Source organism: Terrapene carolina, unplaced genomic scaffold (genome assembly GCF_002925995.2).
Source record: "Terrapene carolina triunguis isolate 2854851 unplaced genomic scaffold, T_m_triunguis-2.0 Scaffold102, whole genome shotgun sequence".
NCBI lineage: Eukaryota > Metazoa > Chordata > Testudines > Emydidae > Terrapene > Terrapene triunguis.
Window position 1 is genome coordinate 3,724,563 of NW_020664453.1, and position 17,103 is coordinate 3,741,665.

General features: G+C 43.7%; 1 protein-coding gene across 2 annotated transcripts in view; it reads left to right on the plus strand.

Moving 5' to 3' along the window:
• The window catches only part of LOC112120530 (low-density lipoprotein receptor-related protein 8), a 265,977-nt gene that overhangs the window by 194,265 nt on the left and 54,609 nt on the right, over nt 1–17,103 (plus strand). For both annotated transcript variants that reach the window (XM_024219642.3, XM_024219644.3), the window contains exon 5: nt 12,979–13,347. In XM_024219642.3, the coding sequence (XP_024075410.2) occupies nt 12,979–13,347 (369 nt within the window). The remainder of the gene's footprint in view (nt 1–12,978; nt 13,348–17,103) is intronic.

Below are 17,103 nucleotides of genomic sequence, written 5' to 3' on the forward strand. Positions count from 1 at the left end.
CCTCCTCCCCCTCCCTCTCCCTGCTGGCGATGGCCCTTGCGAGGGGGAAGGGGAGCAGAGCAGAGCCAAGCGTGCTCCCTGCTCCGTAGAGCCTTGGGGAAGGGGGTGGAACAGGGCATATCCCTCCCAGCCCCCTGCCCTGAGCCGCTCAGGGCAGGGGGCTGGGAGCACCCACACGAGCCGAGCACCCCAGCCCTCTGCCCTGCACCCCCCATGCACCCTCCAGCCCTCTGCCCTGACCTCCCCCCAACACCCAGCCTTGTGCCCTGCACCTCCACACACACCCCAGCCTTCTGCCCTGCACCTCCACACACCCCCAGCCCTCTGCCCTGACCTCGAGTCCCCCCAACACCCAGCCTTCTGCCCTGCACCTCCACACCTCCCCCAGACTTATAGAGAGAGACCTTCTAAAAAACGTTAACATGTATTACCGGCACGCGAAACCTTAAATTAAAGTGAATAAATGAAGACTCGGCACACCACTTCTGAAAGGTTGCCTACCCCTGCTTTAGCCTAATAAATACATTCTTTTTCATCATGGCTTGGCTTTACAGGGATCAGTTTAAATCAATCTATGCTGGTAAATGTTAATTTCAGCTGACACACTGAAATCGACGAAAAAAATCCATTGGTATTGGTCAGCGCAAGTACAGCCTCCCCCTGCACTTTGTGCCTGTGGGGATCGGCTCAGCCCAGGCCAGTGGTCTCCACTCTGCCTTGTCAGGACCGAAGTCTTCCCTGGATGTTGCATCTGCAGGGATCCAGTGTCATCAGCAGGGCAAGGAGCTCTTTGGAGCTCTGTTGTCACAGTCCCAATCCCTCATGTGAAAGCCAGGAGCATGGGAGCTGTCCGCGGGCAGGAACCATTCAGTGGTGGGGTGTCCTCCCCTGTGGCTGACAGCTCATTCTTCTCCTTGCACACCTGGCTGGGGGTCTCTGCTCTGCCGGACCAGGCCCACAGCTTCTCCTGCACCTTGCCTGAGAGTGTCTTGGGCCCCTCGTCTGTGCAGGGAACCCCCTGCAGCCCTGCTTTTAGTACTGCTTTAACCCCAACCCCCCTTTAATTTCCCATGGCTGTAAAAATTATAATAGTTAAAAATAAAAAAAAAGCTATCTTAATCATTGAAACTGAAAAAAACGATAAATCAAATTCCACCAAGCCTTGTTATCTCTATGAATTCTGTTCTTTGCCTTCATTAGCTGCGTGCACTGCTTGCTGTTCAGTCATATGCAGTTCAGAGGAAATCAAACACACAGGACCAAATTCTGCTCTGAATTACCCCATTGATTTTAGTAAGCTTGTACTCATGCAAATGGAATAAGTATGGGCCCAGTGTCCCATTCTTAATTATGTCAATGTGTGATGAAAAAAATGTATTTCTCGCAAAAAGCTTGCTACTGTGGGAAAATAGCTATATGCTGGGTGCACTTGTATTGGTGGAAGAATCTAATATTATCCTCAAGAATGGAAAGAAAGTGATTGTAGGTTTAACAAATGAAAGTCCTTCATAAACAAGATTAAGTAGGAAAGCAATGATATCCTCTGGGTTTCACATGATGTTTAATTACTGGACAGCTGGAGGGATTAATGCTTGTGCATTATGCCCAGGCTATCCAGAAATTAAACATCGTGGACAGCTTTGACTTTATCACTGCTTAAAGTATTAGATCTCCTTCAAAAGCAGTAGAAATGACAGGAAAATCCCCATTGTTCTTTAGGAAATATCTCATTCCGTATTCATATTTGTTTTGAGCTATATAACAACAAGAAAGCAAAAAAAAATTAACCTGGTGGCTAGCTATAATTGCACCCTTACAGTAAAAATGAGGGCAGTTTCCAGATGAATGTATCAATGTCTAGCATAATTAAATGTAAAACCCTACATTAATGCAATGTTAAGGTAGAGATTTTAATTGTACATGTCAAGAAATTCACACTTCGGGCCAGAGCTTTAGCTGGGCCAGAGCTCTGCTCAGTGCAGCTGAAGAGATGTGGGGGCAAAGGTTGCTGTTAAGCAGTCTTTGCTTCTTCCTAATTTTGGAGCCAGCTCAGGTGTAATGTACTATTCCACAACTGATGCAGAGTGATGTCCTGCCCACACCCCAAGCAAGCAGAACGTAGTTCCTGGAATCTGACCCTCAGCGTTCCCATAGCAGCCTCAACTTTTCTTCCTGTGTGCATGGATTCACAATAGGAGCTTTCACTCTAAAATCATGTAACGTATCAGTATGTTCAGTAAATAAAATATTCTTCAAAGGGTACAGAAGAAGGTGCAGTTTAAAGTAAAGGTTCATGGATTAATGTTTTTATACAGTTTTATTGAAGGTGCATTTTTTAAAAAGTGCAGTTCTTTCCACTGGCATTATATTGTGGTGTTTGCTGAAAAAAATACATTTTTGCCCAGGGTTGTAGGAGCTTGTTATGAAATACTTTATTTTAATGCAAAGGAACAAAATTAAGATTATTATGGGACAGAGTTAAGATTGCTTTCAGATGTTTGAATAATTAAAATACAAACGTTAGCATTCCCTTAATGTATATTTTACATTATTTAAACTTATACAGTGGACGTATCCTGAAATCGTAGATGCATAAACAATCATCTTGAGTGCTAGAGAAAGATCCTGCCCTGCTGCTGGAGAGGGAGAAGTTGCCTCTGCCTCTTCTACAACAGTGTAACAGAGGACAGAATTTAGCCCAGAGTTGGCTCACTATATACTCCCCCAGTGGCTAGGGTTCATGGATGTGGAAATCCCATATCCAGCCTCCTATTTGTGTCATTCCATAGCTGCCAGCCATGCTGCACATCATGTACCTAGAAGACTTTTTGGGTGAGAGCGGGTCCAGAACTCTGTATCTTTTAATCCCCAAACACAGCTTTCTACTACTTAAACTAAAAGAGAATCTGCTTTAGGTATAGCAGTGAAAGGGCTTATGTTATGATGAGACACATTTGAGCAGATTGAACATTCCTCCCTTTTATGGGCAGTGGTATATATAGTTTGCTCCCTCTAGCCACTACATTATAGCTCTGTGAACTGAGCACAATTTGCAAACGTTATTTCAAAACCAAATATCTTCAAACATGTCACAGCCCTTTTCCAAGACTATGGCCAGGAAAAATCTGAAGCTTTAAAAGGAAGTTGTTTTGTGAATTGGCCAAGCACAAAAACAACATCTGAAAATTTTCATCATGGCTGAAAAATGCTGTTTTTTTACCCGCAGACAATTAAATCGGTTGAATGGATTTTGCTTGCATTTTCCAAAAAAAATCACCTCTGGGCTGAAGTATAGCTGAGAAGGTTTAGTCCACAATTAGGTTATATTTTATAAAGTTTAAAGCAATGATTGCACATATGAATGTAGAATTAATGTGTCATCTCACCAGTAGTGCTGGTGGTATGAACCAAAAATACACTAAGCTGCAGCCCTAGGGTTGCCACCTTTCTAATGGCTGGTAACTGGACCTCTGAGGCCCCGCCCCATCCCACCTCTTCCCCCAAGGCCCTGCCCCTGTTCCGCCTCTTCCCCAAGACCCCTCCCCTGCTCCACCTCTTCCTTCAAGGCCCCATCCCCTTCATCGCCTCAAGGCCCCGCCCCCGTCATTCGCAGTGTCTTCACCAGCACGGCCAAGGCCACCTGGCCCACCACCTGTGGATTGCGCAGGGCCATGCGACACCACAGGCCGCACGAGCAGCCTGGTCCCGGAGGCAACGGCTGCTGCTGCGCCGCCTCTTTCCTTCCACTTAGGGTTGCCACCTTTTCCACAGATCAAAAAAAAATGGACATCAGGGCTTGCCAAATGGCACCTGGACACACAAACCGAAATCCGGACTGTCCGGGTGAAAACTGGGCAGGTGGGTACCCTACGCCGCCCTTTATTTCTAAATACTTTTTATACAAAAACTGTAGAAGTGAAAGGCCAAATCCTAATCCCATTGAACTCAACACCAAAGGGATCTCCATCCCGTTAACACCCGTGGAATCAGAGCCTTGGCCTAAGAGTGTTTGCTTCCACGTTTATTCCTATAACAGTGTTGCTTTCCTTTTATGGAACTTCCCATTTGAATAGCTGTAGTTTTTAGGCCAAATTTTCTAAACATGGTCATAATCATTTACATACCTATCACAGTGCACCCACCAAATAGCAGTGCTACCAGAATTGCAAATAGAGGCCAAGTTGCCCTTTGAAAATTTGGCCTGTATTTATGATAGTGTTTTTTTCCACCCCTACTGCTGCATCTAAAAGGAATCTTTGACTGCCCACCCAACACAAGCCAGCATGCTTATATTTTATTCCAAACATATATTTGTAAATTGTCATTGCAGTTTCACTCCACCTTGTTTGGGATCTCAGGTTCTAGTGGAAATGCTGGAGATAACAGCATCATTAGGGTAAATTTTGCACAAGGTTTTGCATGGCAAATTTTAGCTTTCTCCTGATTTGTCTTTTGCTCCAGAGGAGTTAATAATATAGTGTGCTAAATGCTGTGAATATTCAGGTCTAATGATGCGGTGAACCACAGTAAAAAGAAATATTGCCTCTTGTGAAGAATTCCCTTCAAGCAGATTAAATTAGTGGAGGTAGAGATTTTTATGGGGCAGTGACCTCACTGCTTGTAATGTGAACACAGCTTTGTACCTCATTATTCAGCAGAGCTAGACCTCTGGAGCCTGCGTTTCTCTCAGTTGTCATAGCTACTACAAGATTATCTGACTGAAGTCAGGCTTTCCATTTTGAATGTTTTTTTCTTACCTGTTCTGCCCATTGATTCAGAAGCATATCTCTAGGGAGGGGAATGTTGTTTTTCTCCTCTCTGCCTTTCACAGACGTTCCTACGGGGCCATCCATTCAACAAATTGGCTTTTGTCTAAGAATTTGGAAAATAAAATCTATTTTTCCCAGATGGCTTTGAGACGTGTGAGTAGCTACACAGTGATTGACAGTAGGTGTTTAGAAGCTACAAGATGCCGTGATGTGTTATTGCCGGCAACCATTTTGTTTATAGATGTCCATCAAGGAAACACACTGTGAACATATTATTAATCTCCAATGTAAGACAATGGGCCAAATTCTTTTCTCATAAATCCATACTGACTTAGTTGACTTAGTGGAATTACTCTTGTTTTACATGGGTTTAACTGAGAATCAATTATGACCCAAAGGTGGTTCAGTTGGTCCTGGTGGTTGATGTTTGCTTTATCCTTGTGCTTGGGAATTTGAAGGTAGGAAGAGGTAGCATGCACTGCACCACTGAAGTCTTAATCTGACTTTCTTTTTATTTTCTAATCACAACAAAAATGGAGTTTACAAACTCCCTGGGATTAAAACAGATCTAGCTATAATCTGATAACTTTAATTTGACTAATCTAAAGCTTTTAAGACTTTGCAGAGTTCCTTTCTTGAGTTGAGAGTAGGAAATCAGAAGCAGCATTTTTCTAAAGGGGAGAGATGGAAAATTCAGACAAATATTTTTGGGTACTTCTTAACTTATTTCATATTAGCACATACTGCATAATCAGTGTGAACCTCAGTATAATGGACTAAAAGTATGACATTCATACAGTCTGATTTTCCTGGCAAAACATCTCTGATTTAAATTCCCCAGTGGCAAAGTTAGCCGCCACCATGCAAAAGGACCAGTGTAAACAATTCTTATAGCTAGAGGGAATCCCATGCACTTCCCCTCCCTAGGACTCTGCATGAGCATAATATTCCCTTTGTGGATCCATGTGCAGCATCATGGCTTTATTCTTTAATACCTTAGTTTAGTAACTGAAAACAACACAATTTTATGATAGGTATGAATTTGTATGTTAATATCATGGAGCTATTAGTTTAATGGATAGTCTCGTATGGTTCTTAGTGATTTGCCAAATCGGTATAATTTGTAAAATTGCCATTTTAACAAACAAGTCATGTCTGGAGGAATGTGAGTGCGCACATCTCATCCAGGTTCCAATTCTAAGAATAAAAAAAAATCCAAACACTTTCTTGCACATATTTCTACTAAAATTATATCTACTACAGAACATCTAAAATTTGATTCAACAGATTACATTCTAAAAGAACATCAAAAGCGTAAAGATAGGTCTTTATCTCTTCCCCTGTAGGCATCTCTACAATTTGAACATAAAACTACACAATGTAAACCTTATGCATCCTAATGCCTTTTTCTCTTTACACTAGAATCATGCTTATTTTGATGTGCCTTTCAGTTATTTAACCGGGAAATCTGTGCTGTTTCAGTAGTCAGGAGTCTTGTAACAATTACAGAACAGAACTAAGGACACTGCGAGTTCTCAATAGTAACTTTTTATATGTTAGTGAAGAAGATATAAAAAAAAAAATTAAGACTTTTCCGGTCTTACGTACATATGTTAATTGTATTGCCACGAAAATAAAGCCATTTTCAATGAACTCATGAGTCTCTGAAAACTTGCTCTAGATCAATAACACACTTTTGCACCAACAATTATTTATCAGCAGTAACTTTGTAGTCTGGTCACACTGTTATAATTAACTAATATTACTCTAATGCAGCTGCAGAGACTGGAAAAACAGCTTGTTTGTGTTTGTGGGGAGCTGGGTTGCAAAAGAAGCAGACAAATGCAAATATTAATTTGTGAGGTTATTTGAAATGGTTTCCCTGGCTCCTTAGCTACATTAGTGCTTTGACTAGAATTAGGAATTACCATTTCTTCTGCACGCCTCATCTGTATGGGCTTCTCCATATCAATCACCATAGCAACAGCCACTAATAGTGGTGAGACTGCAGTTCTGTTGCATTATTCCCTCTAAGGAAGGCCTGTCTTTATTCAGAGGAATTCACTTCAAGGTCATCATTATTTACCTCCCTCTCTTTTGCTGCCCTCCCTAGAGGGCAGCCTTCTGAGGGGAAATTGCCCCAAGGAGCATGAATCTTGCTTTGAACAGAGGCACCTGACACATGGCCTCAAGGTCTTTGAAAATTTATATTGTCGCTGTTTCCAAGGTAACGGCACCTCTGACCTCTTTGTGGCTTCCTTAAGGGCACCCAGCTTATGTTTCAGGCCTTCAGCCATCACCTTTCTTGAGGCAGAGTCCCACAACACTCTCTCTCGAGAGTGGGGATTTAGGCTGCAGTTCATCCTGCAATTCACTATGACTACCTCAGCAGATCTGACTTTAGTTCAGCACCTACATCCCTCTTCTCTGTGGGGCAACAACAGGGTTAACAAGTGACCAGCCAGCATTCATAAAGCAAAGCATTATTTATTCAGAAGAAAAGCATTACAGAGAAAACATACTGAAAACAATAAACAGCTTATGTTCATGCTTACCAGGTAATGCCTATCTGCCACCTAGGACACTGGTAGGTTTCAGAATATGTCACGTCCTCTCACAAGGCCTGTCCTTTTCACAGTCTCATGTCTGTTCTTAGATTGTGTGAGTGACCTCTCCCCCTATTTTAGCCTATTTCATACAGTTTTCAGTTCTTTGTTCTCAGAGTCTCTTTCACCAGGTCACATGCATTTTGTTTTCATCGTACTCAGGAATAGTTCATATTCCTCACTGACTCTTTTTACAGACTTCAGCATTTGTTGCATTGCAAAAAAAGTTTCAAAAAGTGAAATTCACCTCATTTTCCACACCCCAGTATCTCTGAAACTCTGTCAATTCACCACAAATTTTACCAAACAGTTCTTGTCTGGCTGTAAGCTACACATGTAATTTCAAGCAAAATGGATGGTTTTTTTTTTTTTTTTTTTTTGAGAAACAGGAGGCAAAATCAATTGAGCTTATTATCGAGACGCTAGTAACAGCCTTCATCAGGGAGTCACTACTGCAGCTGTATGGTGGAGTGTCTTTTTTATTAATGATGGATATTGTTGATTTCACATTTTGTTTTGCATCAAATTAATATTTGAAAATCCACAGTAATTACGCTATAGATTCCTGCCTTATGGAAAAGTTATTATACAAAAGACTCGCTTTACGCACATTGAAACACTGCAGCTGTTAAGCAATACCCAGTGACCTTACACGAGTATAGGAAATAAAAGAGAATGCCATATACAAATGAAACCAAATGTGGAATATACAGAGACAGAATTCATATAAATGACTAGGAATTTTTACCAGGACATCAGTGTAACTATTCTCTGCTCTTACAAAAAGTGCCATAGAATTGACCATACAAAGGCTTCAGTTTTACATCTTATCCGAAAGATGGCACCTCCAACATCCTAGTGCCTACTAGCGTCCTATTGGCTGAATAGTGACTGAGAGAAAAGGGTGCCAATACTGAGTCACTAAGCATACGACTTCATTGCTTTTAAAACCTGTAGCAGTGAGTCTCAAAGCGCAGGTCTACAGACTCGGGCTTGTGCTACGGCACTAAAAACAGCTAGTAGACGTTGCAATTTGGGCTGGAGCTTGGGTACTGAAGCCCAGGGAAGGGGGTGGGTTTCAGAGCCCAAGGTCCAGTCAGAGCTGCAACACTCCTGCCAATCAAAGATTTTCAAGATTTCTACTGGGATCACTTCATATTTAAAAAAGATTTTGCATCTGAGACTACAACCCTTATTTCTTTCCACTGAAAAAAATTGAAACTAATATTGGTTTTTCTCCCTTTTGTACAAAAAAATCTCCTAATAGGGCAGGTAGCAAAATTAGAGAACGTAAACAAATTGCTGAAGTCAAAGGAGAAATAAATACCATGGTGGATATTTAATTACTGTTTAATGTTATTTCTATTGAAATACTTGGGAAGCACTTCTTAGCGTATGCGCAATATGCCTCAGGTGGCACGTGACCAGGATTCATCACCAAATTTGGTCTGCTGGTTGGATCATTAGCTGGGCCGGGTACTAATGGGGAGTGCGACATGAACGCTGATCCATGACCCCTGGGAAGCTCTGAGATGCTGTAATAATGGGGGTTGCCTAAGTATCCAGACAGACTTGGGAAGGATGATGTGTATCTAAATTGCCTTTCAGTTATTCCTCCCACCTTATCTCTGCATGTGCTGTGTATAGTAATTCATAATGCAACTCTTTTCTTGCTCTAGGGGGTACTTTATACTAGTGTAAAGCCATGCAAAAGGTCATAATGTGGTTGGCTCCTGTGTGGGCATAGAAAGAGTACAAGGAGGTGCTCTCCCCCTATTTCAGCCCTGTGCAAGAGCAAGCCACAGTGTGGCTGGAGAGTGCAGGCTTTGCTTCTTCCTAGCACACCCCATAAAATCTAGCTCTCTGAAAGTCGCTAGGGAGGGGCAAGGTAGGTTGAAGGTGAGACAATAAGTCCCTCTCTCCTTTCCTTAAAAGCCAGTGGAGCCAGATGGGTCTGGAAGGGGGAGTACTCTCTCTATGGGGGTGCCACTATAGTGCCAATGTGCACTGCCTAGGCAGAGTTCTGTCTGAGGCCTGTGGAAAATGAGTCAGTGGTACCAGTCCAGTCCATAGTAACCCGATGACCACATCACATGAACCACCACTGTAACTGTCACCACTGTTGCCACTGGAGCTTTGTCTGCACAAGCACAGTTTGTGCCCATTGTCAGCACTGATGCAGCTACATGCTTCTGGGCCAGGGTTAAAGATGTGCCAGTGAAGCCCTCCCTGATCAAGGCTGAGACACAAGGGTGGAGTGGTAGGTGTCTGCTGCCCATGCTGTACCTGTTCGGTGAACAAAGGACTTCAGTCTCTAGTGCTGGTCCTATTCGGCATCAGCACTGAATTCACATTTTAAAAACAAAATAAAATAATCATAAGCTTGTGAATTAGTAGCTAGGAAATCATAAGCTTCATTGCAGAAGTCCTCGGGAGAGGCATGAAAGCAAAATTGCTTTTATTCCTTTCTGTCTGAGATTTTCGATACATTTTATATTTCAGTGGGGTTTGTGTGTACAGGGGAGGAGGAGCTTCTATATTAATTTGCATTGTCTGTAGGTGACTGACCCCCACTTTCTATGGATACATGTGGCCATCTCTAATTTGCACACTTGGCAAATTTCAAAAGGGAGACAGGCAACACATACAAACATAAGAAGGGGCAGAGGTGGGGGTAATGAAAACAAGGAAGAAAGATGTGCTCATTACAGCTCAGGGAAGGAAATTAATTCACAGTTGGAGTGTGTAAATTGCTGTAATCCTGCCAAAATATTAGGGATCAAGAGCTTATGCAAACTTTGCTTATTTATTTTTTTCTGAGGTAGCTTTTCTAACATTTGTTTTGATGTATTTCCTCAGCTCAGCCTTGATCTGTTACGTTATCTGCATGTAGTCACTGCAGCTCTCATGTTTATCATCTCTCTTCAATCAGATCAGTAAGACTATAGCTGTGTTACCTCAAATTAATACTCCACAATGCCATAACATTACCCATTTGAAATGGCTGCTAGATTACAGAGATGAAGACCGATCGATCAGATTAATAGATCATTTTGTTTTCAGTTATACACGTGCCAATTAATCAGAATAGCTAAAGAAGCACAATTAGATCTTTGGAGAAAGGCAGGTGCCGTGTAAATGTTTGTGAGAGGAAGACAGACATATAAGTAGAGATTGCGCCTATTTTTTTCTTTTAATGAACTCCAACTCTGCCATGCAATTACTTTTAGATGCAGTTCCTGGTGCTTAGACATCTCTCCACCTGAGTGTGCTAACAAATCAGATAGTTAGGTGACCAAATGCTGTAATTTTCAGATGCACTTAATTGCAGCTATAAAATTGCACCCAGAAAATTGAAGGTGGAATTGAGATTCCTTTAAAAATCTGCTTCATCGCATCCATAGAAGAGCTTATGGTCTGTGCTCAAGAGTATCCTTCTCCTCTGACTGTTTTGGGAATCTGAATCTTTTTCTTATTGGTAAGACATCTCTGCCCCATTCTACCACCAACCCCCTAACAAGCAATTTAATTTGGTGCTTCTAGTAATTTGTAATTTTAGTGCACTAGTGATTTCATACCACGGGATTTAAAAATACAAGCATAGGATTTGCCACACTGAATCAAAAAATGGATCCACCAAATTCTGTCTCCATTGGTGGCCGGTGTGAGATGCTACCAAGGAAGGCAAACACCTCTGCTCCCTCAAATGGGCTTGTCCTTTGGCATTTAGGTGATGGGAGCCAAAATAATGCCCAGACAGGTCGAAAGAAGTTGGGTTTGCTGGGACTGATCCAGGGAGGGTTGGGTTTCTTAGGTTTTCCTTTAGGACATATCAAAATAGATTCAATAGGTAGAACACTAGAACTTTAGGGAGTTAGAAACTTCAGCTATGCTCTTTGCCCATACAGCCTGGTAAGTTCATGATTCAGGTAGTGTATATGCTAATAATTCCATTGCAAGCAGTCAGTGCTTATCTTCCTAGGTGAAAAAACCAGAATCTTTCTGTATAACAGTGTTAGAGTATGTCTACACTTAGAGCTGGGGGTGTGATTCCCAGCTCATGTATATACACTCACACTAGCTCTTGTCACACTAGTGTGCTTAAAAATAGTAGCATAGCTGTAGTAACGCAAGCCGCAGCATGGGATAGCTGTGCTGAGTATGTACCCACACGGTTCAGGAAGCAGCACTACTATTTTTAGTGCACTAGCTAGATGAGAGCTAGTGACAATGTCTGCGTGAGCTGGAAATCACACCCCTACCTTATAGTATAGACGTGGCCTTATTAGATCATTCTCCCTGTACTCTTGCCACACCCTCAAAGCTGGTACGTAACCCCACGTAGTAGAGATTCTGTTGTCTTTCAGATGCACTTCCCGTGTTGTGTCTCAGCTACCAGTGTTATTTCAGCAGTGTGGTTTATCACAGGAGCTGTGCAGAAGAGGCAATAAGTACTTTTGCTATTGAAGACAAAAGCCTCCTGAGTGCAATTAAAAGAAGCATTTTTCAAGACAGATTATTTAATCTAATATAATTTATAAAAGCCATAATTTTCCATTGGATCTTTGAAGCTGAACTGATTTTTTTTTCCTTAACAACCGAGTAAATTAAGTACCAATTAAAAGTATTTATAGGGAACTCTTGCCAGTGGCTGTGTTTTTCTTTTTGCAGTAAGAGTGACCATTGTTGGGACATCTGAAAGTTTAATTTGAGCAGACTCCTCTGGCTCAGCAGTAAATCAGGCATGCAAAGGAAAAATGTCTGTTCTCCTTCATAGCTCAAAAAGTCTCATTTGTATGTAAATGCAGAATGGTGACTTCCAGGGAAAATAGTCAGTACATTGTGAAGGGATTTATCGGCATGATTCAGCAGCTAATTCCTGCACAACTCACTGAATATTTACCCTGTGTGTCCCACTTAATATGTCCAAAACAAGACACTGTGAAATTCTGAAATTTGCTTAGTTTTGGGAGTGAATTTGGTGAAAGTCAGGAACTGATAGCACTGGCTTGAGCTCAGTATAGTGCCATCGGGAGCTATGCAAGACTGTGTCACACAATTCTGCCGTGTATCTCCATCCTAGACTGTAATATCTCTGCTGTTCCATTGCTTGTCTCCCAGCACAGCTCAGACAGTGCTCTTCAGTCTTAGCTTGCAATACCTTTGCTGTTCTGGTGCTGGGACCACACACAGAATTGCCAGTGGTCCTTGTTCCTGATCTTCAGTTCCCATACACTTCTGTCCAAAGCTCCCCATGCAGTTCTGCCAGTGCTTCTCAGTCTTGACCTTCAGCCCTTCAACTATTCCACTCCTGGGCTCCACGCACAGTTGTGTTAATGATCCTCAGTGATAGCCTACCACAACTCTGGTCTGGACACCACACAGCCTAGCTAATGTACTTCACTCCTAGCCTGCTCCAGTGTTGGGTTTCTCCTGAGCAGAGACTGCCCAAGAGTGTGTGGTGGGTTTGTGACATGGACGCAATGTCCACTTGGGGACTAGGTTGTTTGCTTTATCCTTGTGCTTGGGAATTTGAAGGTAGGAAGAGGTAGCATGACTAGGTGGAAGATCTCCCAACTCACCTGTTTGTTTTTACTCCAAAGTCTGTTCTTCCAGTGAGTTCCAGTGCAGTAACAAGACCTGCATAGCCATGATCTTTGTGTGTGATGGCGACAACGACTGTGGCGATGGCAGTGACGAGAGGAAGTGCTCGCCCCTCACCTGCAACCCTAACGAGTTCCAGTGCAACAACAGCGTGTGCATCCCTGAGCCCTGGGTCTGTGACAACCAGCCTGACTGTGAAGACCACTCAGATGAATCGATGGAGAAGTGTGGCTACAAAGTCAAGCCTCAGGTGCTGAACACCTGTGCGGCCCATGAATTCAGGTGTGGCAATGGGGAGTGCATCCACTTGAACTGGAAGTGCGATGGTGACGAGGACTGCAAAGACAAGTCAGACGAGCAGGATTGTCGTAAGTATCTGCAGGGGCTAAGCAGCGTTGGGGACAAGGGATGTCTGCTGGGTAAAGATTTCCTTGGAGAAGAGAGTATTTTTGGGTGCCCCTAAAGGCCACATTTCAGCCAAGATCTCTAATGACATGTTTGCTGCAACAAATTTGTGCCTTCAAACTGGGTATTTGTGTCTGCAGACTGTGTAGCTGAGTGCCCAATTACCAAAATAACCTGCACAAACGAGTCGGAGCACAGAACTCTGTGGCTGCAAATAATGGTGCATTCAGTGAGAAGTCAGAGGGTGATTTGAGGCTCAGAGAGTTAAACAGCAGCTCCTGTAGTGACTTAAATGTGAGCCTCTCTGACAGGAGTGGGGAGGAGAGAGCCAGCTTTCCAGGAGCTCCAGGGGCAATGTTCCTCACTGAGTCACAATCCCTTTCAGAGGCAGGGCGGCTCCACCCTGCCCCTTGTTCAGTGCTAGAACCTTCGTGACACAATCTGGCCCATAGCTTCTTAAAGAGAGATGAAAGCATTTAGGTTTCGGGGGAAATTAATTGTTCTAAAAGAATAACACAGGACTGGAAAGCAGATAGAAAACGTGGGGTGGGGTGGGGTGGAGTGGAGTGGGGAGGGGAGGGGAGGGGAGGGGAAGATTCATAGATTCCAAGGTCAGAAGGGACATCTAGTCTGGCCTCCTGCATAACACAGGCCATAGAACTTCCCCAAAATAATTCTGGGGAATTATTATCTAGTTTGACCTAGAACATATCTTTAAAAAAATCCAGTCTTGATTTAAAAATTGCCAGTGATGGAGAATCCTCCACGAACCCTGGTAAATTGTTCCAAAGGTTAATTACCCTGTTAAAAATTTACAACTTATTTCCAGTCTGAATTTGTCTAGCTTCAACTTCCAGCAATTGGATCGTGTTATACCTTTGCCTGCTAGGCTGAAGAGTTTATTATCAAATATTTATGTCTCATGTAGGCACTTATAGACTGCAATCAGTTTACCCCTTACCCGGCTCTTTGGTAGTGGAGTGGGTTGTGGGGGCCTAGCTGAGGAGGAATTGGTAGCAAGTGACTGAGGAGATCTGTTTCAGTTGGAAATCAGAGATAGGGAATGGGAACAGGTTTGAAAACCCGTAGATCGCCTCAGGGGATCACAGCTCACAGGTTGGAAACATCTATGTTAAAGCAAAAAAAAAAAAAAAAAATAGTTTTCTGCCTATGAATCCAGAACATATTGAACCACACAGTCAATAAAGGGATCTCTGAAGAAGCCAGTTCAAAATACACTTTGCTCTCAAACCTAAGCCCTTTCAGTATAAGAGTTTGGCTTGTTAAAGTCACAGAGATCATAAATAATGGATTTCTCTTCAGTTAGCTTTGTGTATTTAACACCTTGTTGCTGTGTATTGAATGTTTTATCCATTTTCAGACACTAAACTGCTCAAACTGGTCACTTACCCAGAGAGACCAAGAGGGAAATGGAGAAAATGTTTCGTTGAAATATTCATCATGACAAGATTGAGATGAAATAAAATATTTACACAGCTACATACATAGAATCATAGAATATCAGGGTTGGAAGGGACCTCAGGAGATCATCTAGTCCAACCTGCTGCTCGAAGCAGGACCAATCCCCAGACAGATTTTTGACCCAGATCCCTAAATGGCCCCCTCAAGGATTGAACTCACAACCCTGGATTTAGCAGGCCAGTGCTCAAACCACTGAGCTATCCCTCCACATACAGCACTGCTGAAAGGGGGGCAGCTCTGGGGAGGAGGGCCACAACCAACTGCAGGGACTGAACATTTTAACCAAGGACCCAGGAAAACTTCCTGCTCTTAGAATCAGAGCCATAGGGTTTTTACTGTCCACATAGACATTGCACCCAGCAGGGCACAAAAATCCAGCCTCTGAGGCTAGTAGGACAGTCCCAGTTTGGGAAGGGCCTGAACAAGAAGGCAGTTAGGCTTTCTGTGAAGCAGAAATACAGGCAGGGAGCAAATGCTGTAGCTCCTTTAACAGGAGAAGGAGAAAGTGGAAGCCCCAGTCACCACTAGTTGTATTTCAGGAGGGTAGGGGAAAATGCAGAGTAGCCTCTGAGCTGCTCTTAAGAGTAGGGAGAGGAGAAAAATGAGTAGATAGCCAAGGAGCAGGAGAAAGAGCTGGTATACAGAAAATCAAAGGGGGTGTGGGCAGCAGCAGGATAGGAGTCCCAGGTGGGCTCAGGATTTACTTCTGGGGCAATTCTGCGCCACTGCGCAATGCAGAATTTTGCAGAAATTAACATTGTGCACGCAGAATTTCTTTTCCCCCACAGAAATGGGCTGCAGTGCTGCTGGCCACCACTAGGGGCCGCTGGACCCAACAGAGCCCAGCTCGCACATAGAAGACACTGCTGGGGGGAAAGGGGAGGGAGCTAGAGGGTTCCAAGCAGCTGCAGTTTCCAGCATGCCCTGAGGGAAGGAGAGGGCGGTGCACAGGAAACTCCGTGCAAGCCTGGGACCCAGCATCAGGCTGTTTCTCCCTCTGGATCCCTGGGCTCTGGGGAGGAGAGGGGGCGGGTGTCTGGGCTGCGGGGGACGGGTGTCTGGGCCGGGGGCGCCATGACTGGGCTCTGGGGGAGAGGGGTGTGGTATCTAGACCAGGGGGTGCCGCGGGTGAGCTGGGGGGGAGGGAGTGCGGGTATCTGGCCTGGGGGGGGCCTTGCAGCTGGGCTCGGGGGTGGGGGTGTGTTTGGCCCCCAGCTGGGCTTGTGGAGGGGAGGGGAACAGAGAACAGGAACTGGGTTGTCATAGGGGTTTCTTTAACTCTCTACTCCTGGGGGATTTGTTTGTGTGTGTTTGTATTGTTACAGACATACTTGCTGACGGGTATTTGGAAATAAATTACCAAAATAATTGAAACTGGTGTAATTATGTAGTGTTATTTTGACAAATAAAATTTGCAGAATTTTGCAGAATTTTTAATTTTTGGTGCAGAATTTTTAATTTTTTGGTTCAGAATGCCCCCCGGGTCAAGGACTGATGCTCAGCTTCAGGGAGGCTTGATTTTGTCGAGAGGGGGAGCGCTGATTGACTGGATATGAGGGGGATAACAATGTGATTGGTGGAGAGCAATATGATGGAATAGATCTGTTTGAGCCACAGAGCTGGTCCTTCACCTTCAGGAATGTGGGCCTCAGTGGCTGCAGCTGAAGGTGAACTCCCTCAGTCAGCACTAGCAGTAGATCTGTTATCCTCTCTGTGGGACAGCCACTAGAGGGCAATACAATGAGCTACATAAAGCCAGGGTGTTACAGTATTTTTAATCCCTTTCCCACCCACTCCCGCTATTGTGGCAGCGGGTCCTGTGGGATCCCAGTTCCAGGCAGGACTCTCTGTCTCCTGTTATGGAGGGCGGGGGTTGTATTAACACTTGAAAGAAAAGTGAGTTTCCAGAATAAAATGTCTGTTTTTGAGAAGCCCTGTTGGCAGCTTCAATTTGAATTCACTTTCACAAAGGCCAGTTTGATCTGTCACAGTACAAAGAAAGCACGACCCAGCGTAGGTCGGGAATGTTTGTCACACCAGTCAAACTAATCTAGTGTATATGGTAGCTGGGTCACTGTAGTTTGGATTTTTAAAGCAAGTGCTTTTCTTTTTACTACCAGGTAATTATTCCCCTAGTTGTATTTTCACAGCACTGATACCCCTGGGCAGGTTATAGTATCTCAGGTGTAAATTCCCTGCTAGTAGCCAAGGGGGGTTATCCTGGGGCCCTTTGCTGT